The sequence below is a fragment of the Triticum urartu genome, chromosome 2A (genome assembly GCF_056163025.1).
Source record: "Triticum urartu cultivar PI428250 chromosome 2A, HENAU_Tu73, whole genome shotgun sequence".
In the NCBI taxonomy this organism is placed as follows: domain Eukaryota; kingdom Viridiplantae; phylum Streptophyta; class Magnoliopsida; order Poales; family Poaceae; genus Triticum; species Triticum urartu.
Window position 1 is genome coordinate 292289469 of NC_141874.1, and position 23305 is coordinate 292312773.

Below are 23305 nucleotides of genomic sequence, written 5' to 3' on the forward strand. Positions count from 1 at the left end.
TTTTGATGGCTCCTTTAAACACCAGGGCACGGGGGCTGGAGCAGTGCTCATCTTGCCCACTCAGGACAAGCTTTGCTACGCCGTGCAACTCTGCTTCCAGCACGACAAGAAGGTCTCCAACAATATCGCAGAATACGAAGGCCTCATAGCCAGCCTAAAGGCTACGACGGCTATGGGGGTGAGGCGCCTTACCGTCAAGGGCAACTTGCAGCTCCTCGTCAACTTCTCCAACAAAGTGTACGAGCCAAAGAACGAGCACATGGAAGCCTACCTTGTGGAGGTGCGCAAAATGGAAAAGCAGTTCGCGGGCTTGGAGCTGCAACACGTGCCCCGGGGCACCAACAACGAAGCCGACGACATCGCCAAGAGATCATCCAAGAGGCAACCGCAAGAGCCCACCGTCTTCGAAGAGCGGCTCTTCAAGCCTTCAGCTACGCCACCTCTTTCAAGCACGACTCAGCCTCAGGAGGAGCTCCCTCAACCCCCGGCCTCGGGAGCCCCAGCTTGCGGCCCAACCTCAGGAGCTCGACTGCTCTTGGTGCTCGAGCCCCAAGAGGAGTGCTGGACCAAGGAGTTCAAGGAGTACCTGATACACGGGACACTGCCAGAGAAGGAAGAAGACGCGGAGCGCGTGGCCCGAAAGGCCACAACATACTTCATTCAAGACGGCGTGTTGTACAGGAAACAACCGAACGATGTCACGCTGCGCTGCATCTCCAGCGATCAAGGGAGGGAGTTGCTGATTGACATACACGGCGGGGATTGTGGACATCACTCATCATCACTGACCCTCGTTGGCAAGGCCTTCCGCAGCAGATTCTATTGGCCCATAGCACTCAACGATGCACCTGAGCTGGTGAGGTCCTGCGAAGCTTGCCAATTCCAGGCCAAGCAAATCCATCAGCCTGCTCAAGGCATCCAATCCATCCCGCTCACGTGGCCATTCACGGTCTGGAGGCTAGACATCCTAGGCCCGTTCCCACGAGCGCTAGGGGGATACCATTATCTCTACATCGCCATCGACAAGTTCACCAAGTGGGTGGAAGTGGATGCCGTCTGAACCATTCCAGCCGGCTCTGCTGTCAAGTTCATCAAGGGCCTCGTGAGCCGCTTCGGGGTCCCCAACCGCATCATCACAGATAACGGCTCACAGTTTACTAGTAACCTCTTTAAAACCTACAATGGTCAGGCTGAGCGTGCCAACGCTGAGGTCCTGAGGGGCCTCAAGACCAGGACCTTCAAGAAGAAGCTGGAGGCATGTGGTAGGGGCTGGCACGACGAGCTCCAGTCCATGATGTGGTCCATCCGCACCACCGCTACCAAGCCAATGGGCGAGACTCTGTTCTTCCTCATCTATGGAGCTGAAGCAGTCCTCCCTCACGAGGTCAAGCATCGCTCCACACGGGTCCTGGCATTCGACGAAATGGAGTAGGACGCCATGCGGGGAATGGATCTTGTGATGGGGGAGGAACATCGTCGCGAGGCTGCATTAAGGGCGGCAAGGTACCAGCAAGCACTATGGTGCTACCACTGCCGCAACATTCGCTCCAGGATGCTCGAGACAGGTGACCTAGTATTGAGGCGGGTCCTCTCGAGGGAAGGGTTGCACAAGCTTTCACCCATGTGGGAGGGCCCATTCAGGGTCGTCCACATCTCCAGGCCTGGCGCCATGTTCTTGGAGACGCAAGAGGGGACACCTATCCAAAACGCCTGGAACATCCACCACCTCCGGAAGTTATACCCATGAAGCAAGGCCCAGAGCCTGTGAAGCAAGGACCAGAGCCTTTGAAGCAAGGGCCGGTGCTAGTGAAGCAAGGCCCAGAGCCTGTGAAGCAAGGCCCAGAGCCTGTGAAGAAAGGCCCAGAGCCTGTGAAAAAGGCCCAGAGCGTGTGAAAAAGGCCCAGAGCCTGTGAAACAAGGCCTGGTGCCTGTGAAGAATCGCCGTCCGTGACACTCACGTAATAATGAGTTGGGGCTGTACACGCCCCGGAGTCTCAGGAGCGCCGGCCTCAGGCCCTGGGGCTCCCTCCCACGCCTAGTGAACAGCACATAGCTCCACGCTGGTGAGAAGACTTGAAGACTAGATTAGGTGCCGGACGCGGCTTTTCATTTGCTTTCCATAGTTGGCTTGCTTCTCCTTAATCGAGTTTGCCTTTGGCGTTCCTTCCTGATTTGGTTCCTTCACCTTTTACCGCGTTTTTCGGCTCTTGTTTACTCGTGATCTCTCTCTCTCTTGCATACCTCGCGAGGGGGCTAGGCAGGTGCCATCACGAGCTTTTTTCTTCTCTCTACCTTCGCGAGCTTTTTTCTTCTCTCTGCCTTCTCGCGAGTCACCCTCGTTCGAGCCTGGAAGCTGGCGCATCTCTCCTAATCTGTGCCCCTCTGGTACCGCGATGCAAAGCGCCAAGTCAATGTTTGGGTGAACGGAAAATCCTCTAGCGCACCCCCTAACAAATTTTTTGTATTTCCAGAGCAAACATAGACATCTCGTGAAGGAAAGGGCGTCCCAAACGCGCCAGGTTAGGTTATCTCTACACAAAATAACAACACGGCATGGGAATAACATGCACGTTGCATTAACCAAGAACCACAGTTCGATGCACGCCCCTCTGGGCCCATACTGGTTTTATTTTCTAATGCAGGAAAAGAAAGGAAAAAGCCAAACAAAGCGGCATTTCAGCAATCCGCGGGGGCAGGCCCTTAGCGACGCCCAAGCCTAGCCAGACCCCTCCTCGCGCTTCACAGAGGCGCGGCGACGAGATGACCCGCTGCCTCCTTCGAAGCGCACGCGGCGGCTGGTCGTAGCCACTGCTGCTGGAGCTGTCACAGGAGGGAGAGCCGTCGTAGCTGGAAGAGACGCGGTGGCTGGTCGTAGCCACTGCTGCAGGAGCTGTCACAGGAGGGAGAGCCGCCGTAGCTGGAAGAGACGCAGTCGTTGCCGAGGGCAGGCTCGCCCCCATCCTCGTCGCGACCGTCACCAAGGCCGAGCACCTCCCCACCGTCGTTCGTCTCAGGGCAGCACCCGGCGAGGCGACCATCTTCCTCGAACACCCTCACATAGAGGGTCGACCCACCGTCATACTTGAAGTGGAGCCTGCACTGCCTATCCAGGCCGCGCGCGCGGGCGAACGTCTGCCAACCGCGGGCCAGGGCTATGTTGCCCGCAGCGGAAGTCTCGACCACGACCTAGGAGGCCTGGCTGCAGCAACCGTCCTCCTGCAACCAGAGCTCGCTTGGACCAGGGGCCGGCAGTACATTGACGAGGAAGTGTGGAAGCTGGAGCCAGTTGCCGGCCGGGTTCTCCGATGAGACAACGAACTCCAGCGTCACCTCTGCTGAATGGAAGCGCGAGCGGGGAGGCCGCGCCACCATCGTGCGCCTCCCCTCGTCAGCTGGACCGCCATGGTTGGGACGGTCCCCCCCTCCCCCGCCTGCGTGCCGTGACGCTACCTCGATGGTGGGCCACTGCGGGGGTCGCAGTGTGCTTGCGCAGACGGCCACGACCGAGCTTGGGCACCGGGGAAGCTGGGCCCTCGCGAGGGGCCTTCCCCTTCTCGGCGGCAGAGAACTTCCTTCGTGGCGCCATCGGAGGCACTTCAAGCAATGAAGCAAAGAAGAAGCGAGAAAGCGAGGAAGAGATGGGCAACGGGGGCTCCGCCCCCTCCCCATTTATAGCAAGAGAAGGCCAACCGGCATCTCCCACGATTGTAGGTAATGATGGTTTCCAAGGCATGCATGGGGAAGCGAAGACGCCCACGTCCAATAAAATGCCACGGTTCAACCGAGGCAGCAGGCTTTTGGGGCCCGCGGTGCTCCGAACTTGACCCTTGGCTTCGCCACGAAGCCAAGCCCGCGCGCACCTTGGGCCCGGGGTCTACTGTCGGCGTTCTGGGAACAGGGGTCCCGAGACTTGGCTGCATGCGGCCTGCAGCGTGGCGGAGCCAGCAGGCCGTACGACCCATCTTCACCAACAAAGCATCCAAGACCCTCGCGAGGGGCCAAGCCTTGCGAGGTGGACGACGTGAGACCTCCTCTGGAGTGGCCTAGCTAGGCAGGATCACGAGGAGCGGAGATATCAAGGCAAGGCGAAGCTCATGAGGCCCTCGTGACGTGAGCCATGACGATCGACACCAGGCGGGCGCCAGCACGCGCATCGTCCTTGTTTCCCCTTTGGTGCAAAGGAGGCAGGCGCAGCAGCGGAGTACCGAGGCATCAGGCAAAGGTTGCCATTTCAATGCAACAAGACCAAGACCATGGAGTGCAAGACGGAGGTCATCGTGGAGCCCAAAATTGCGTCACCACCAGAGCTTTGTGCAGGGGAAGACTACTTTTATCAGGATAGCTTATACTAGCTCTCCCCCTTCAAATTAACCCGCCATTGTTGGCTCCCTTCCCGCTCGATATTTGGGAAGAGGACCAGGGCATCTATAAATAGGACTAGCCACCATACTAGAGGGGGAGATCATCAGATCTAGGGAGACACACCACAAGTCCAAATGCACAAGAACACCTCAGCCTCAGTAGGCTGTTCTTCCCTTGTATTATTCATCATCATCCCAAGAGGCAATCCACCACCACCGCACTGGAGTAGGGTATTACACCACAATGGTGGCCCGAACCAGTATAAACCCCGTGTCTTTCGGTGTTGTGAGTTCGTCGAGTTCGTCCGCAAGATCTTAACGAGCTAGAGCATAGATCGGTAGGAGGGAAAGACTTCGCGCGCACCCCAGTGTTTGAACATTAAGGGTTAGCCGGAACCCCACATCCGACAGTCATGATGAATCCAAAAAAAATAATCCTACTACTCCAATAACAAGAATAAAGCTATTCAACTAAGATCCACATGTAAACATCATTTCCGAAAATAATACTCCAAGCAACAGAATGTTAGCTAGAATCATGAAAATAATCATACTAACCACTAATAATCCAAAGACAGCATGATATCCAAAGTAACACTCCAAAATATAATTAACAGATACCATCATGAAAATAATCCTAATAGCCACTAAGAATCCAAAGGCACATGTCATCCAAAGTAATACTCCAAAATAATACCAGATACCATCATGGAAATAATCCTAATAGCCACTAGGAATCGAAAGGCACATGTCATCCAAAGTAATACTCCAAAATAATACCAAATACCATCATGAAAATAATCCTAATGGCCACTAAGAATCCAAAGGCACATTTCATCCAGATAATCATCAAAAATATAAGCCTAAAACTCCAAGCAATATCATGGCAATATTAAGATCAAATCAATAGTCCGGGAAATGCCATGAACAGATCACACATAGCTAAAGCAATATGTTAAAGAAGTTTAAATGAATAAACCATGTCACTGCATTGCAATCATGCAAATGGAGGGTGTGGCTTCCCTCGGGTGGAAGAAATCATGGAAAGAATCGCCGGAAAAATGTTCTCTCTTGGAGGGGCTGAATAAGGGCAAGGGCAAAATGGTCATTTTCAGAATGTCAAAACTTGGTGAAAATTATTCCATCGGAACGGGCTCGATGAAACGAAGAAGTGGGCTTTGGATTCACCTCATTTGGAATTGTGGGTAAAAAGATATGAGCTGATGAAGATCAGGGACCTTTCTACAAAAATATCATCACAAACAAGTCCCGGAGTGGATAAGGCAGAAGCGGGTTTTGAGGAAATACGCTTTCTAGAGAGGAAGACGCATTTACACCCGAAGAAGAAGTGAATACGCTTTCTATCGGGGAAAACATACTATGTTGTTTCCGCCTCCACTTAAGTGACATGGCGGTGGCAGGACCGGTGCTGAGCGGCTGACGAGGGGGTCCCACTCCTTTCTCTCTCCTCCCGCTCATTCTTCTCGCTTGCGCCCCACAGAAGCAGAGAGGGGCGAGGCTGGGCTTGGCCGGCGATGGGCTCGTCGGCTCCGGCCAGCTCCGTCCAAGGGGAGGCAACCGGCGAGCACGGCGAGGTCCACCGAATCCGTCCAGAGGGGAGAAGAGCACCGGGGAGGAGAGGAGGGGCGGCACCATGCGGGGAACAGAGAGCTTGGCGGCGGCGGTTGATCTTGGGGCACGCGGCCAAGCACTACAAAAAAAAGACACATCCATGACATTTTGGGCTGAACGAATTTTTTTTCTGTCATACATATGACACTTCTATGACGATAATTGTGACAAAACCCGGTATCATCATAGATGTGGTGGGCTCCTACTTCTATGACAAAAACTCATGACAGAAAATGGGCTTTTCGTCCTGGGCGGGCCGGAGACGCAGCTGCATGACATTCTTTGGGTCGTCCATGACGGAAAAACCGTGGTAGAAGCGAGGGGGAGGAAAATTTCGGGGAGTTCCCGGTTACGGTGGGAGGTCGGGGGCCGAGCGACGCACGTTTCTCTCATACACGTACGCGTGTGTGTGCGAGGCGTTGGCTCTAACTGAACCCGAGCGAGGCATTGGGCTCTAACTGAACCCGAGCGATTGCACTACAGGCTACGCGTTACTGAACCCGAGCGATCGATTGATGGCTGTTAACTGAACCCGATCGAGCAACCTTCGCTACTGCTGCTAACGGAAGCCGATCGATTGGATGAACAGTGAGCGTTGCGGGGGGGGGGGGGTTGGATGAACAGTGAGCGGTGGCGTTGCCTCTGGATGAACAGGACCCCGTGGTGTGGAGGGCTGGATGAACAGTGAGCGGTGGCGTTGCCTCTGGATGAACAGGACCCCGTGGTGTGGAGGGCTGGATGAACAGTAGACGATGGAGGGGTGCCCGTGGAGGGGTGGTTGAACAGGACCCAGTGGTGTGGAGGGCTGGATGAACAGTAGACGGTGGAGGGGTGCCCGTGGAGGGGTTGTTTAACAGTAGCCGGTGGAGTAGCGCACGGTGGAGGTTGGATGAACAGGACCCCGTGGAGGCTGGAGGAGGTCGATAGTAGCCCGTGGAGGCTGGAGGAGGTCGACGGTGGAGATGAGCAGTATCCCGTGGAGACCCGTTTTGCGGTACGCCACAGCCCTCCCAATCAACAGGACCACCGTTTCGACCGTAGCGCTCCAACACAAGTCTGTTTTCTCCATTTTGCGGTACGCCACACTCCTCCCGATCAACAGGACCCCTGTTTCGACCGTAGGAGGTCCGTTTCCTCCGTTTTGCGGTACACCAGACCCCTCCCGATGAACAGGATCCTGTTTCGAATGTGGCCGATCGAACACAAGGCCGTTTCCTCCGTTTTGCGGTACGCCAGGCCTCGTTTCCATCGCATGTTTCGTCCAAGCCCTCCCGATGAACATGACCACGCATTCCGTTCCGACCCAGCCGGTTGGCTCCCACGCGTTCCGTTGCCTCCCGATGAACATGACGCATTATGTTGCCTCCCCATGAACATGATGCATTCTGTTGCCTCCCCATGAACACGACCCATTCTGTTGCCTCCCCATGAACACAACGACGACGTTGTTTCTCTGTTCCGACCGAGCCATGTACACGAGCCCTGTCCGTACGTATGCGCGAGTAGGCGTTCGAGACCCTGCCCGTATGTACGTACGTGGCCGTATTTTCATTCTTGCACCCTGGCCGCTGTACCTATGTGTACATGCTAAATGCGCGCCTCTACTACGACACGTGTGCGCTTCTACATCGACCAGTATATATGTACGTACACGTTCGCGACCAGAATGACAACGCTAAGTACGCTTCGACCAGGTGGGTCCCGACTGTCAGGCACTTCCTTGCCTGCGAAGATGTAGCTGGTGGGTCCCAACAGTCAGGGCGGCGAATCGTTTTTTTTTGCCCGGACGCACTTCCTTGCGGGAAAAGATGTAGATGCTGGGTCCCAGTAGTCAGGGGGGGAATCGTTTTGTTTTTTTCCTGGACGCACTTCCTTGCGTGCGAAGATGTAGCTGGTGGGTCCTTGCAGTCAGGGGGGCGAATCGTTTTTTTCGGACGCACTTCCTTGCATGCGAAGATGTAGCTGGTGGGTCCCAGCAGTAAGGGGGGCGAATCGTTTCTTTCGGACGCACTTCCTTGCGTGCAAAGATGTAGCTGGTGGGTCCTGTAAGTCAGGGGGAAACGTTTTTTTCGCGAAATACGGTGGCCCGTCCGGTGGGTCCCCGCTGTGAGGCGGAGGAATAATTACTTTGCGCGTAATAAGGACGCACTTCCTTGCTGCGGCTGTGGACCCAGCTGTCAGCCTCTCCACGTACAGTCCACGTCCGATGGAAGCCATTCCTTGACCATGTTGACCACGCCGCGCCGAGAGCAACAGAGCGGTGGACGACGGCGAGGCCTAGGAAGGGGACGACGCGGAGCTGGGGAAGACGCGTCAGTGAATGCCCACGCATAGAGGAGTATGAGGGTTCACACGTTCGGCTGCGGTGTGAGGCTGTCGTTGCCGCAGAATAATAGGGGGTGTGGGTGCATAGAGGGATGGCCTAGCCAGCGGTGGGAGTAGTAGGGGGCGGTGAGGCCTCCACGGCATCACAGCTGGCCATGGGCGGCAGGATCAGGCAGCACGACCGGCGCTGCTTTGGGCGGCTGGAGCACAAAGACCAGAGGTTGAAGAAGCACTACGGGCGTTGGATGGACATCGTATGGTCAATGGTGCTTGAATCGTTCATATATTTACTAAAGTTGACAAAGGCCTCCATCCCAGTCAACTTAGTAGGCCCACAAGTCAGCCTCCCACCAAGGTGGGTCCCAGCTAGCAGGGGGTATTCATTTTTTTGTGCGTAATAAGGAGGCACTTCCGGTGGGTCTGAGCTGACAACAGGGGAACGTTTTTTTCGCAAAATACGGTGGCCCGTCCTGTGGGTCCCAGCAGTCAGGGGGAAACGTTTTATTTCACGAAATACTAGTGGCCTGTTCGGTGGGTCCCTGCTATCAGGTGGAGGAATAATTATTTTCCGTGTAATAAGGAGGCACTTCCTTGCGGCTGCCGTGGACCCAGCTGTCAGCCTCTCCACGTATAGTACTCTTCCCATGGAAGTCAGTCATTGACCACATTGACCACACCGTGCCGAGAGCACCACGGTGGTGGACGATGGCGAGGCCTAGTAACGGGATGACGTGGAGCCGGGGAAGACGCGGCAGTGGAAGCCCGCGCGGAGAGGAGTACGAAGGTTCACCAGTTCGGCCGCGGTGTGAGGCTGCCGTCGCCGCAGAATAACAGGGGGTGTGGGTGAGTAGAGGGATGCCCTGGCCAGCGGTGGGAGCAGTAGGGGGCGCTAAGGCCTGCGCGGCAGCACAGCTAGCCATGGGGGGGCGGAGTAGGCGGTCTCGCCGGCGCTGCTTTGGCCGTTGGATTGACATCCAACGTTTACGTCTGCTAGAATCGTTTGTTGACGTATATAATTTATATATAGCGCATGGCAACTAAAAAAATCTTGCATACGCATCAACTAAACAGGCCCACAAATCAGACCACTCCCTCTTTTTTTAATAATTTATATATAGCGCATGGCAACTTCTTATGCAATTTATTGCAGTCGTTTTTTTTGGCTGGCAAGGGCCAATTTCGCATATTTCTGTGGGTTCCAAACTATTTTTAATACCGAAATGTCGAGCCAGATTTAAAGTACTTTGAAGATATATTTAAATTAGGTTAATGCCTAGTGAAATAGGAATCTGAAAGTGTGAAAAAATTCAGAAATTATGAAGTAATTGCGAATTTGTCATCTGTTTTTATATTTACAACCCATTTCATATTAGTTTCAAGTTTTGCAGGCGTCTTGAAAGAGTTGTAGCCCATCAGGGCATACAAAAATAAGTAGGCCTGGATTGGGTATTCTTCAGAAAAAATAAACAAGGCTCATTTTCAGAAAGAAAAAATAGCTGGGCTGGTCACATGGTGAACATAAAATATAAGCCTGGGCTAGACGGGCCACAGCCCAGTTCAAACCCTACTCCGTCTCAACAATACCAAACAAAAAAATACAACTCGAGTAGCTACGTCCCAGCTGTCAGCCGATCTTGTGATGTTCTCTTCTCTATTGACTATATACGCTCACAATGTCGTGGGTCCCAGATGTTAGGAAAACACTAGGACGAAGCATTTTATTTTTCCATACGCTGACGTGGTGGGCCCCTACTGTCATCCTCTCCACGTACTTCTGTCGATTCCTGTTATTTGTTGACCATGTTGACAACGCAAGAGGGCGGTGCCGCGGCGAGCGCACCAAAGCGCGCGGAGGAGGTCGGTGTTAACAATTTAGGAGACGGTGGGGCAGCGATGCGTGCGCTGAGGCGTAGCCAGCCGCGGGAGGCGGAAGCAGGCGGCCCCGCTGGCGCTGGTTTGGTTTTGGCGGCTGGAGGAAGACAAGACAGAACAAACACGATAGACTGTAAAAGTAGCAGGAGTAGTTAACAACCATAACTGAAACCAGCAGGGTCACTTAACAACCAAAGCTGAAAGCAGTATGAGTACTTATACAGGTTCAGCCGTACAAAGCACGCCTCGAACAGTGCTACTTTGCCTACAGATAACCAAGGGTGAGGCCGCCAAGCCCTAGGACAAGGCCCAGGTGCCACCCCGCGCATCCACAACCTTCTGTAAGCGGCTTCATCTCGCAACATGGTCAATAAACAGGATATTCGCTTTAGATCCATGGAAAATCATGAACATAATCTTCTGTCCTATTCTCCAAGATGGACGGGCATTCATTATTTGAGACCACCCATGAATAAGTATCTTTTCACCTCCAAGGGGAATTGAGTAGGTCGACCTAAACATCATGTTGTGACCAAGCGCAAGTCTGACCCGACCATGGTCAGACATCTGTATAGGAACAATAGAACTCGGCAGTTCCTGTTTCAAGAAGATCACAGCTGTAAAACTGTGTATAAGTAATAGTTTATGAACAACATATATAACAGAAAACAGCTCGTACCATAAGTTTCTCGACACAGTTGGACCTGTTCAACGAGTGCAGTAGTGGCACACATATCCCACGTGGCCTTCCACCATTCAAACGCCCCACAAGGACCTCAAGACGATCAATAAAGTGTAGGAACTTGTGGATGTCGATCCAGCCAACTTCAGTGCCATTAGTAACAGCCGAGTCATTACAGAGTAACAAACGAGCAGACTGCTTATCTCTGAAAAACCTACACGTGCCACCAATTATAAGGAAATATTAGTTAGAAGTAGCATCTTCGTGAGAGATTCGTTGCTAATTCTAAAGTTAAATTGTGATTAGTTAGACAGAATAGGTGGATTAAGAAGTAATGGAGGCAACAAGCAAGAAACAGATACAAAACTAACATGGATGAACAATTGGAATCACGTCGGGGTGGAAGATCGCAGTGAAGATGAGACCAGGTTCTGCTATTTCCATCAACATTCGTGCACCAACTTTCAGTCCGTAACACTTGAGAAAGTTTATCCAAGTTCGGCCATAAAAAAGTAGCGATCTTCACTGTGCCCATTAAACTAGTGTATTCACTTATGGCAAGGATGAGCATCTTGAGCAAATAATACACTGCAGGAAAAATAATATGAGAACACAACATGTTCAAAAAAACCCCACCCTCCCGGATAGAAAAGAGGATTCTAGGAACATACTGTGCGCGTTTCAAAATGCTGTGTGAGGATGACAAGGAACAAGTGTGGCGTCTCGCCGAGGGCGCAGAAACATGTAGGGTACTCGCACTTTGGGCACTTCAAATGAAACAAACTAGATTCAGTAGGAAGAAAAATGCATCAACGGCAGCGGCTGCCATCCTAGCATTACCTACGACCAAGGGACTTGGATTTATCGGGAATGGATGAAGAATTCGTACATGGTTCTCCATGAGAAAACCCTATGCAATCGCCGAGAGGGGGTTTTCTCTGAATAAGCAGACGAGGGAGAAAGGGATTCAGGCCTAGTGAAATATTGCCACTTCGTTCGTCTAGCTTACTGCTAAAGCTGGAAAGGGGGATTGTGATTTGACGGCTCATTGGGCATTACTGCGGCACTACGACCGGGGTGTGTCTACCGTGAAGTTGTGCACTCTAATTTGTGCATATGGCACGTGGACCCCGTTGGCGGTTGCCCCACATATCAGTGAAAGGAAGTAGAAAGACAGCAGTAACTAGTTACACAAATATATTTTTTGACAGAGAGATACTCCCTCTGTAAAGAAATATACAAATCTTTTATATCACAGGCTCTCCTTGCCAAGAAATATACTCCCTCTGCAACGCACGGGCATTATGGGCGTTCAGCTTTTTTATGGGGGTTCAGCTAAGAATATAATACTCAGATAGGCTCGCGGTTCTGGACTTTGGGTCGCAGGCCGACCCTGCATCTTTGGGGACCCATGTGTTCTACCTCAGTGCTTTTCATATTGCAAGCGATCGGTAGGGCGCTGGTTTTAGATGCTGTCGCAAGCCGAATACACAAGATTCAATAAAGAATGGCAGCTGTTGAAATGAAATCGAACGACAGTTCCTAAACAGCAATCGGAGATGCAATTCTATCAATGATATACCATGTGATAAATAATATTGTCGTACTACTTATACACTTAGGGGATACTTGTTTCACCATGCCAGATTATTACATCAAAATCTCTCGGAGGATAGATCAGTTCGGCAGTTGCGTGCTGCTACTGAAGAATTTCAAAGTTGATTTGGACCAGCTCTCCTTGCCGAGAAAGTTCGATTTTGACATCAAACCCTACCACAAGATATGATTTAGATTTGAACCTTTACCATCCTTTAGCAACAATCATCATGCGACCATCCTTTGTACTTACGGTATATTGAGCAGGTTCATTCACACCAAGGCTGCGCATGGTAAGTGAAACTTGGCCGCGGTCACCCAGATTATTGAACGACTCCCTCGTTGCTGTAGGAATTCTCTATTTGCAAACAAGAAGACATACCCAAACAGTTATATGAACACAGTGAATCATGTGAAACAACATGTAAAAAAAGAACGAAGCACTTGGGCGGCCAATGCTTACCAAGAAGGTGGACATGTCAGTTTTTGTAAGGACTTTGGTATATGAAGTGCGAACTGCAGCCCAGTATGTTGCCAGTGCAACTTCACGGGCCGGAGCAGATGCAAGTGCAAGTGTTGGTGCAGGTGCCGAAGCCGCTGCTGCAACCGGAGATGGTGCTCCTTGTAGAGCTGGTGCTGGTGTCGGAGCAGGTGTCGGTGGCGATGCCCGATCCTCCGGTAGATCAGACTGATCCGCTGACGCGATCGGTGCCCAATCCTCAGCTGGATCAGACTGAGTTGCTGCTGCTGTCAGTGCTAGAGCAACTGCCGATGCTCGATCTGTGTGAGACAACGGCGATCGTGTCTGGTCTGCTACGATCAGCTTTCTAACTTGACTAGGATCCGTGACCGTGACCCAATTTTTTTCTTCATTTATTTTAAACGCGAGAAGGACTAATTGTGGCATTTTTGTTAAACCAAACTGCAGTTCATCATAGGGATTCAGCTTGTACTCAGACAACAGACTGATCCAATTTTCCAGTAATATAAGTGATGGACAGTGCCTTCGTGACTGACACGACATAAGAAGTGAAACCTGCAAAAATAGCCATCATAGAGCAAAGCAAACGGTTTATTCTGTGATGAATGTCACATGGCGAAACCTGCATCGTAAAATTGCAGGAAAAGAAAAAAACATGACATTAAATCAATAAGATTTAGACAGCAAATCAATAAGATTTACTTGATGTGACACGAGTGAAACCTTACCAGGAAATCACTATGTTGAAGTACTAAACAGAAGATTGATCGTCCAACTACGTGTGGCATGCAGGGGCCCTGCCTACTCCCACAAGCAGGACAGTCCAAAGGTCGTGACAAATCGTATGGACCGAACATCCATGGGCTGGAAATCCTGGTGGGTGCGATAAACCCTGCAATGCATACAGATATTGGAGTGTAACCATAATTGATAAACTGTCCTCACAAAAAATATGATCTAGATACTTCAAAATATACAGACTGAATTGAGTGGACAGACATTAACATAGACCGTTCTCAGGACTGACCACACACCAAAAGCGGTAGTACTAATAAACAATAAAGGGTTCACAAACACAAATCAACTACTAAACAATAGTACTTACTACAGACAAGCAAAGCTGCACTAACTAAACTCTGCAAACTATTTCTTGCCACCGACCTACAGGGTGAACCCCGCATAACTGACTAGGCCATGGACTTCGTGTGAGATGTCTACATGCACCATCACCATCTTGTCAACCTTGGAGAACCTAACAGAGTGGTCTTTCCACTCATAAACATGATGATGAAGACAGGCCGCATCAGATTTGTTGGGAAACTTTACAAGAACCACACCATTCGTAATCAAAGGCATAACCAGGAAATTGTTGTGGTCAAGTACAGCCTCGAGAACACGCCTGGCAACAATTCTATAGGAAAACACTAGTTCAGGACACGTGGCGACAAGGACACAGCAGCTGGATAGTTCAGCAGTAGAACTCGTCATGAGGTGTTCCAGTTCACACGGCATGACTTTGAGAACTTCATCTCCATCATGGACCTGGTTCTAATTCAAACAAAAACAATATTTTTTTACTACCTCCGTTCAGAAATATAAGATGATTTTCGATATTATACTCCATATATGACTACATAGAAATGAGTGAAAAAAAGAAACTAGAACATGTCTTCAAAGGCATGAGAGAAGAGGGATTACATGCAATATCCATAACACAAGTTACTCAGGAAAATATACCCTCTTAAAAGGTAGCATTGATGTTCATAAAGTACTCCCTCCATCCAAAAATTCTTGTCTTAGATTTGTCTAGATACGGATGTATCAAGTCACATTTTAGTATTAGATACATTTGTATCTTATCTAGAAAAATCTAAGACAAGAAATTTGGGACAGAGGGAGTAGTTGAAAGTAATCTATAAGAAATCAATGTCAACCTCTCGCATGTTTTGGTCAAAAGAGGAATTTAGAACCGTCATTTGGCACACTAAAATCACATGCAAGATCACCCAGAAAGTTGTACTACCAGTACTAGTACTGCGTGTTAGATGAAAAAAATACGATCAAGATCGAGAAAAAGATCATCAACAAGAGACATTACTGGACTTGCTTAATGAGGGATCCCGGAGAGGGGAGATTGGAGAGGGCGATGGCTTTGAGCTTGTCTGCGGTAGTCTCGGCGGGGTTCTTGCGCTTCTTCGTACCATGAGCCTCGACGGTTTCGGCCAGAGCCATAGACATCACATCGGCCAGTGCTCCGGCATCCATCCAAGAGAGGAAGCTGAGAGAGAAGACTGAAAGGCGGAACGAGATGAGGGAGAAGCGAAGCGAGTGGGGGTTTTCTTCAAGAGAGGAAGCTGAGAGAGAAGAGTGAAATGATGGCTGCTTCGTCCGTCCAACTTACTGCTGGAAAGGAGGGGTTTTTGTGATTTGACGGCTCATTGGGCATTACTGCGGCGGTTCGATCGGGGTAGTCTACTGTCACTCTACTACGTAGTAATTTAGTGCATGGCTGGTGGACCCAGGTGCTGGCTGTCCCACACGTCGGCGAAAGTGAGTAATTTAGTGCATGTCTGGAGGAGGATCTGCACGGTAGAGCGTGTCCACTGTTTTTCTGAAGAAGAAAATGATTACAACAAGTGTTTCCACTCTTACGACGGAGGAGTGCGAAACACGGCAACCACTTGAACATACATAGTGCTCCTACTACTAGGCATGTGCAGTGGTTCATACGTCAGTACTACACAATCTTATAGCTAGTGTAGTAAGATATGACGATAACAAATGATGTTGTGCGCATGTCAACTACTCCTATATGTAAGATAGTACCACTTTTTCGACTGTCCGGTCGAGAATGAACGGTGAGATCAATGTTAACAGAACTAGGTCCACATCGCACGGAGAGTACGGTGCTACAGTACTCCATGAAACATGAACCATATGAAGCAAGAATAGTGTTAGGCAGGGTGTATGAAGGGGGCACGAGATGGGAGCAAAATTTCCCTTCTCGACCCACTTTTGGGTGTTTGGCGGAATGCATGAAGGGTGCATGAGTCCACACTAGTAGGTTGACAAAAATACACGAAGAGGAAACAACTATATTGAGATGAGAATGCAACCAAACACACCCACACGCTTTGTGCTAAAGTGACTGATCTACATCGTCTGAGTTTGATCCAACGGTCATGTTGCACCGAGACATGCACATGCCCATGCAGAGGGCGCCTAAACACCACCGAAGTCCCTCTGCTTCTCGAGGCACACGAAATTGGTGATGCAGGGTGGAAGCGCCCGCAGAGCCCGCTCTTGGTCGACGGGAGCCAACTCGTCAAAGACGGCGTGCAATGGCACGAATGGATTCCGGTGACGGAGCCCTGAAAGAATTCGCCCAGCAACGGCGACGGCAGCCCGCAACCCCCTCGTTGTCCAGCTCAGCCCCCACCATCGCGCGGAGACGGCTCAGCTCCTCGGAGATATAAGTGAATAAGGAGACCAGGTCAGGAAGCCACGGCTCGTTGAAGTTGACCGGGTGGTCGAACGGGTTTAGCCCGACGACCGGCATCGTCGCGCTGGCACGACGGTAGGCATCATGCAGCCGCAACACGTGCGTGGAAACTTGGTTCACCATGTGGCTGAGGCGATCCTGGACCTCGTCACGATAGGCCCGCTCATGCTCCAGCCGGCTCCCCTGACGGCCTATAGTATCTCCCGCTTTCTGCAGCAACGCCACCGATGCCTCAAGCATCTTTGTGGTGGACGCCTGCCGCTTTTGAAGCTCCATGAACTCCCGCACATAACGGAGGAGCATGGCACTCCTCTCCTCCTTGAGCTCACGGAGCTCCACGTCCTTGGTCCTGAGCTCCACATCCTTGGCATGGAGCTCCTGTGTTAGGAGCCTCACCTCGGACTCCGTGATCTACTGCGCCGCCATGGCACCAGGTAGAAGCAATGGGGAGAGGAAGCAAAGGGGCAAAACGGCTGAAAGGCAATGCAATATACGGGAATGCGGAGGGAGCGGGGAATCTTTTGGTTTTCACCACGGTAAAACACGAGTCGACGACTTCTCACATCAAGGAGCAGTGTGTTTTTACAGGCAGAGTCATCATGACAAATTGCTGCCGCGCCTGCTCCCGTCAATCAAAAAATTAAAAATCCTGCCGCGGCTGCTCCCGTCAATCAAAAAGTTAAAAATGCTGCCGCACCCAAACACCAGAGCAACGCCGCGGTGGATATTTAAATTTACCTGCCGGCAAGTAGATAAAAAAAGGGGTGAAAAAACAAATGTGGCGGCGGCCTAGCTAATCGGCCGAACTAGCCCAACTAGCTAGCCACCGTGCTTCACTGATGTACTCGGCGGGAAAGGTGGCCTTTCGTGATTTGATGACTCATTTACTTGCTTCGGCGCTACGACCGAGGAGGACCCAAAAAATGCGCGGTAGGGCATCCCACGTCAGGAAGAATATATGCGTGCACCACCCGGGAGGACCCCGAAACCGCGCGTTAGGGTGTGCCACGTCTCGGCACAGTTGAAAAATGTGCGTGTAAAAATATACTATATCAGACGTAGTACCTATGGTTCGACCTCGGGACGCAGCCAATCGGTTGAAAACACCCCACTAGCCACACAGCTTCATCATGCAAATGTGGCACGGAGGATAGATGTGGTTAGCTCCGTCTCGACCAGCCACAACGTCTCTTGTTCTAGGCGATTCTTCTATTTTCCAAGCTTTTTTTAGTTGTAATAACACCACGGCAAGCTAGTGCCGCTCTTCATGTGTGCCCGTGCAAAGGTTAGACGATGGAGAGAAGAGAGATTGAGATCGCAGACCTGGGACCCACCAGTAAGTGAGACAACGGTCATGCATGAGTTGACGAGGCACTCCCTCTACTCTACTCAACGCAAGTACTATATAAAATCAAGTTATGGGACAAAGCCAACAACCGTTCATTTTTTCAGGCTATCGACTTACGCTTTATAGTCCAGGTTGCTAGTTCGAATCTCGTCTTTCAGATTTGTTAGTTTTAGGTTCAAATTTGATTAATGACAAGTGGGACCCCCATGTGTTGTTCCGATATTTCAGTGTAGGATGGTTTTTTTGAACAAACACTTTGCGCGGTTAGACAAGTAACGACACGAGTTACACGTATTTTGCAAGTTTACGAACAAAAATGACAGTGGCATAGAATATCACATCCACCCTGTAGCTTAGATACTACAGTGATACGAGTTTTTACACCGTTGGAAGTGAGATCCCATGGCTTGGTAGTAGTCTTTGTAATTATGCGCAATTTCCAAACTCTCGAAAGGTTTTTTTGCAAATAAAACATTTAGGCCTTGTGTGTGCCGCTGCATCTTCGATCCAACGGCTCCCCGGTGCTCATATTAGGTGGCCCCCGTAGCTTAATTACCCACTACGATGATATGAGCATCTAGGTCGTATGATCGGTGATCATATGGCACATGCATAGTACTTGTACTTTCTGCGCATTTCCCAAACTCTATCAGTCGTATATTGCAAAAACATTCAAACCTCCTACTATGGGTCATTAGATCTCAGTGAACTCATGTCACCATAGAATCTACGGTGCGGGAGCACCTCATACTCTCCCGTGCGAGAATACATAAGGTGCTATCGCAGCTTGGATGCTACGGTGATACGAGCTTGGAGGTCATTTGATCTGAGATCCAATGGCATCTGAGCAGTCTTTGTGCTTGTAAGCAGTGGCCGAACTCTTTTGGGGCTTTTCTGCAAAAAACCATTGGAACCACCGAGGAGGTGTTGGGTCACAAATCCAACGCCTCCGAAGAGCTTGTATCACCATAGCATCTAAGGTGTGGTAGCACATGATATTCTTACATACAGAAGAATATGATGTCCTCCTTCATCTTAGATGCTACGGTGATACGAGTTTCGAGGTCGTTGGATATGGGATCAAAGGGCATCTAAGTAGTTTTTGTACAAATTGTGTGCAATTCTCAAAGTCATCAAGGTTTTCCTGCAAAAATATTGAGACACATCATGTGAGCTGCTATATCTCAGATCTACAAGCTCCAAGCAACTCGTATCGACATATACTCCCTCTGTTCGGAATTACTTGTCGCGGGTATGGATGTATCTAGATGTATTTTATTTCTAGATACATCCATTTCTTCGACGAGTAATTTGGATCGGAGGGAGTAGCATCTAAGGTATGGTGGCACATGATATTCTCCAGGGAGGAGGGCTGGGGGGTGCACAACCAATCAGTGGTTGGGAGGGTGGGGACAAATATAATCTAAACAACCCTAAACAGAGCTCCACAATTTTATCTAAGGTCGAGGGGTTGACCCCCCACAATCATAGCTCCGCCTAAACACAACATTTGCATGTACTGTAGAACTAGACTTAATATACATGTTTCAGTTTCATGTTCATTTTAAATATTGAACTGAGGACCATGGATGCCTTACATTTTATTCCCTTCATTCCTAAATATTAGTCTTTTTAGAGTCTTCAAATGGACTGGCACATACGGATGTATATAGACATATTTTAGAGTCTAGATTCACTCATTTTGCTCCGTATGTAGTCACTTGTTGAACTCTCTAAAAGACTAATATTTAGGAATAGAAGGAGTATTTTTGAATTCGTGTCATACATGCATGGTTTTTAAAAATAGATGCACTATACTTATTGGATTGTTGTTGTGTTCGTGCATGTGTGTCTGTGTGTGTGTGTGTGGTCATATGCTTGATACATACAAAGTTTTCTCACCTCCATATTGTTCATCTTTTAAATTTGAATTTGCATTGGAAAACTTACTAGGGGTACCATGAAATGTGAAATCCACATTGAGATCACTATATCACAAACTCACTCTAATTCAACAACTCGTCATAAATAAATTACCACGTTGAGATTAGTATTTGCAAGGAAAATACGGTTATTGTAATACACATAGATTCGTTCGGCAATTTAAAAGGTTCCTTTCCTATTCTCGAATGGTAGGACCCAATGGCGTACCAGCCAGACCTTGGCTCGTGTTGATCCTCAAAAAAATGGGCTCGTGTCCTTCGGTGGCGTGCATGGTATGCACATTAGGCAACCCCAACCAGTCGAGCCTCAGTGTTTCAAGTCGAAATATCTGGCGGCCAGAATTCTAGCCCTAGGAAATTACCCTCATGTCCCCGGTCCATAATGACTACCGATGAACAACGGAGGGATGCTTTAGTAACTAGACAACGTTACCTACCGTGCCGAGCACGGTTCAATTCCCTCGGTCGCCGCTCGTCAAGGTCACCCGTCAACTGCATTGCCTAGTACTACTACTACTACACCAGGATGAACACAGAATTGACCCCGTTTGTTCGTGCCTAGTACTTGAGTTAATATATCAGACAATGCACTGGTACGGAGGGATTATCCTTTTACTTTGCATATATAACTTGTCTGAAGTCTAACTAAGCAAAATGTTTGACCAAATCCTTTCTTAAGAAATACAAAAGGACAGATGTACGACTTGAAAATTTATTGCATGATGCAGGTTATGATATTGTTTCGAATCCTGGATCTTAAATTTCAGAAAATCCAAAAGTGAGCATAAATTATTGAAACTAAGCATGGTCACGTGATATGGCACAAATATTACTTCGTAAGTTTTTTCTTCAATTTGAGACAAGCTTCTTATGACAATTTGCACCAATGAAGAGCCAAGGTATTTTGGAACAAAGACCTGTCACGTTAAGGCGAACGCTTTCACTATTGAAACCGTGGGCGTTTACGTGCCGCCACGAGTCCCCGCTTCTCATCGGCAGGTGTCGTCCAAGCAAGCGTGTGAGTCGATGGGAGGCATGCGAACAGACCGCTGCGCCGGCTGTCAGAGAGGCGTGCGAGCAGACCGCTGTGCAGGCTCACCGGGAAGCGAGCCCTTTGACCAGGCTCCGCCGCCCACCGTCGTCCCAACTACTCCCACTTTTAATGTCACCGGCGCCGCAGTTTAAAATCAACCCCGCACTACCCGGTATCGCTACAATCCTCTCTCTTCCTCTCCGACTCTCCTGTCGTCTACCTCCAACTAGCCTGACCTAAACATATGCCATGCCGCATCACGATGGTCTGCCCTTAGTGTTCCAGTTTCCTGAGGAAGACACCCAGCAGGAGTCTCAAGAATATAAGGCGCTTTGGGACGAGCTTGAACTGGCCTTGTGGGAAGACGCCGCGCCTGTCCCCGCTCCTGTTCCGTCTCCTGTCGCCCCGACTGCGCCAGCGCCCATCCCCGTGCACCTGCCAGCGCATGCGCCTGCGCGTGCACTGACGCGCACGCCCATGCCGGTGCCCGTACATCTGCCAGCGCATGCGCCTGCGCGTGCACTAACGTGCGCACCCGTGCTGGTGCCCGTGCACACGAATGTCTCCGCCGCGCCGTTTACAGCGCCTGTCCCCGCGCGGGTGCCAGTGCCCCCCTCAGCGTCATGGATGGCTGTCGTCGACCGCTTCCTTGCACCAACGCCAGTTGCCTCCTCCCGCTAGTTGACTCGCTCCAAAGTCCAGAACATTTTGGCCTTCCTTGAAGCTAGGCCAACGTCCAGGAGTACGCCAACAACAGCGCAAGATGCCATCGTCACCGTCAGTCAGTGGCCCGACGACACACAGAGCACGGCAGAGGAGCCGCTTCCCACCGCGAGGCGCCCCCGCCGCCGCCGCGTAATCTAAATTGTCCATGAAAAACGTTCGGATTGCCATTCTTAAAATCCGAACGTTTATCATTTCCGTTTATTTTATATTGATCGTCGTATAATTTAAAGTCAGAGTCAGACTGAACGAAATGTATGCTTTGATCGATTGAATGTTCTGCTAGAGCCGTATCAAATTAAATATAAAATGTCATCAAGCCACATGTATTCCTTGTCATCCAACGACCTACACTGCTTCAATGTCGAGTGCTCAACACGTTTAGCGTGCAGTTAATTTAATGCCAAAAATAGTGCTAATCACAGGACAACATGCAAATAATATCCTAGTAGTTAATATCCTCATGCACTGAATATACTTCCAAATTAACGTGCATTACACATACACACTGACTAGTGCTGCTAGTACTTGAAACTGGTGCCGTGACTTGTGAATGCGTCCAGATATGGTCAACGGCAACATCGCCCGCGAGTTCTTCCTGTTTGCTCGTGCGTCTAAATGCAGAAGGGGAGGAGAGAGAGAGAGCATGCATGGAACCCACCAGTAAGTGAAGGCGAATAGTACTAAAAACAATATTACATGTTATCCGTTAATTAGGCTGTGGTAATATAAAAACATTATGTGAACAAAGGGGGTACAACAAACATTGCTATTCTACATATGTTGCCTATTGACGTGTGGCTTGAAGGCCCGGTCGCATGTTCGATCCTCGTCCTTTATTTTTTAATTTGTATATGGGTCCAAATTTGTTTCATGACATGTGGGCCCCTCGGTGTGTAGTTTGTAGCACTTTAATTTGTGGGTCGAAATTTGTTCCATTCCAAGTGAACTATCGATGTGTAGTTTTGTAGCTTATTTATAATAATTAAAGAGAACAACATAGTTTTTTCAATAATACCATGGTGCGACGTTGAAGGCGAGAAAGGACATGTGAGAGAGCGATGACTGAGCAAGAGGGAAATCAACTAGGGGAGTTGCTTGGGTTGCAACGGTGTTTGGAGTAGTTGTGGGCCGAATCCTTTGAAAATATAATCTAAACCGACCGGAACAAATGCCTACACAAATTAATCCAAGGTTGGAGTGCCCCTCGTAATGTAAATAGCTCCGGCTTTGTGAGGGATGGAGAGGTAGTAGCTTCAACGCGTGGAAGATACGGTGTGAGAAAGCGAGGTCAATCGAGAGACATATAGATAGAGAGACAAAGTGAGTGTGTTCCGGCATTCATTGAACAAATATATATGCTCTGGAGAGATATTGTCTGATTGAGCTTTTTGGCAAGGGTGAGGGCTATAAGATATAGCTTGAGAGATGATCCAGTCACAGACGTGTAGATATATTTTGTGTGTGGGAGGAAGCAAGGTCAAACGATCACATAGGGTTGCCGTGCGATCGAAAGGGTGAAACGGGTTGGAGACAGTGACCTAGATAGACGATGTGCGTGAGAGAGTATACAATGTGAATAGGTCGAATTGGGCTTAAACATGGTGATATATCGTTTTTGTCTGAGAAAGAGCGAGATCAATCATGACATACGGAGAGAGAGAGAGAGAGAGAGAGAGATCGAGTGAGCGTGGCCCACCATGGGGTCGAAAGAGTGGCGGCGGCTTGGATGGACAGACCTAGATAGACAATCTGTGCGAGAGAGTATAGAGTGTGTCGATCGAGGCCCGAAAAGGGAGATATATCA

General features: G+C 49.7%; 1 protein-coding gene across 1 annotated transcript; it reads left to right on the plus strand.

Moving 5' to 3' along the window:
* The first annotated feature begins 259 nt into the window (after positions 1 to 259).
* LOC147984865 (uncharacterized) lies at positions 260 to 1217 on the plus strand. Its single transcript, XM_087541293.1, has 2 exons — positions 260 to 675; positions 1190 to 1217. The coding sequence occupies exons 1-2, from the start codon at positions 260 to 262 to the stop codon at positions 1215 to 1217; spliced, it is 444 nt and encodes a 147-aa protein (XP_087397419.1).
* Positions 1218 to 23305: the final 22088 nt, after the last annotated feature.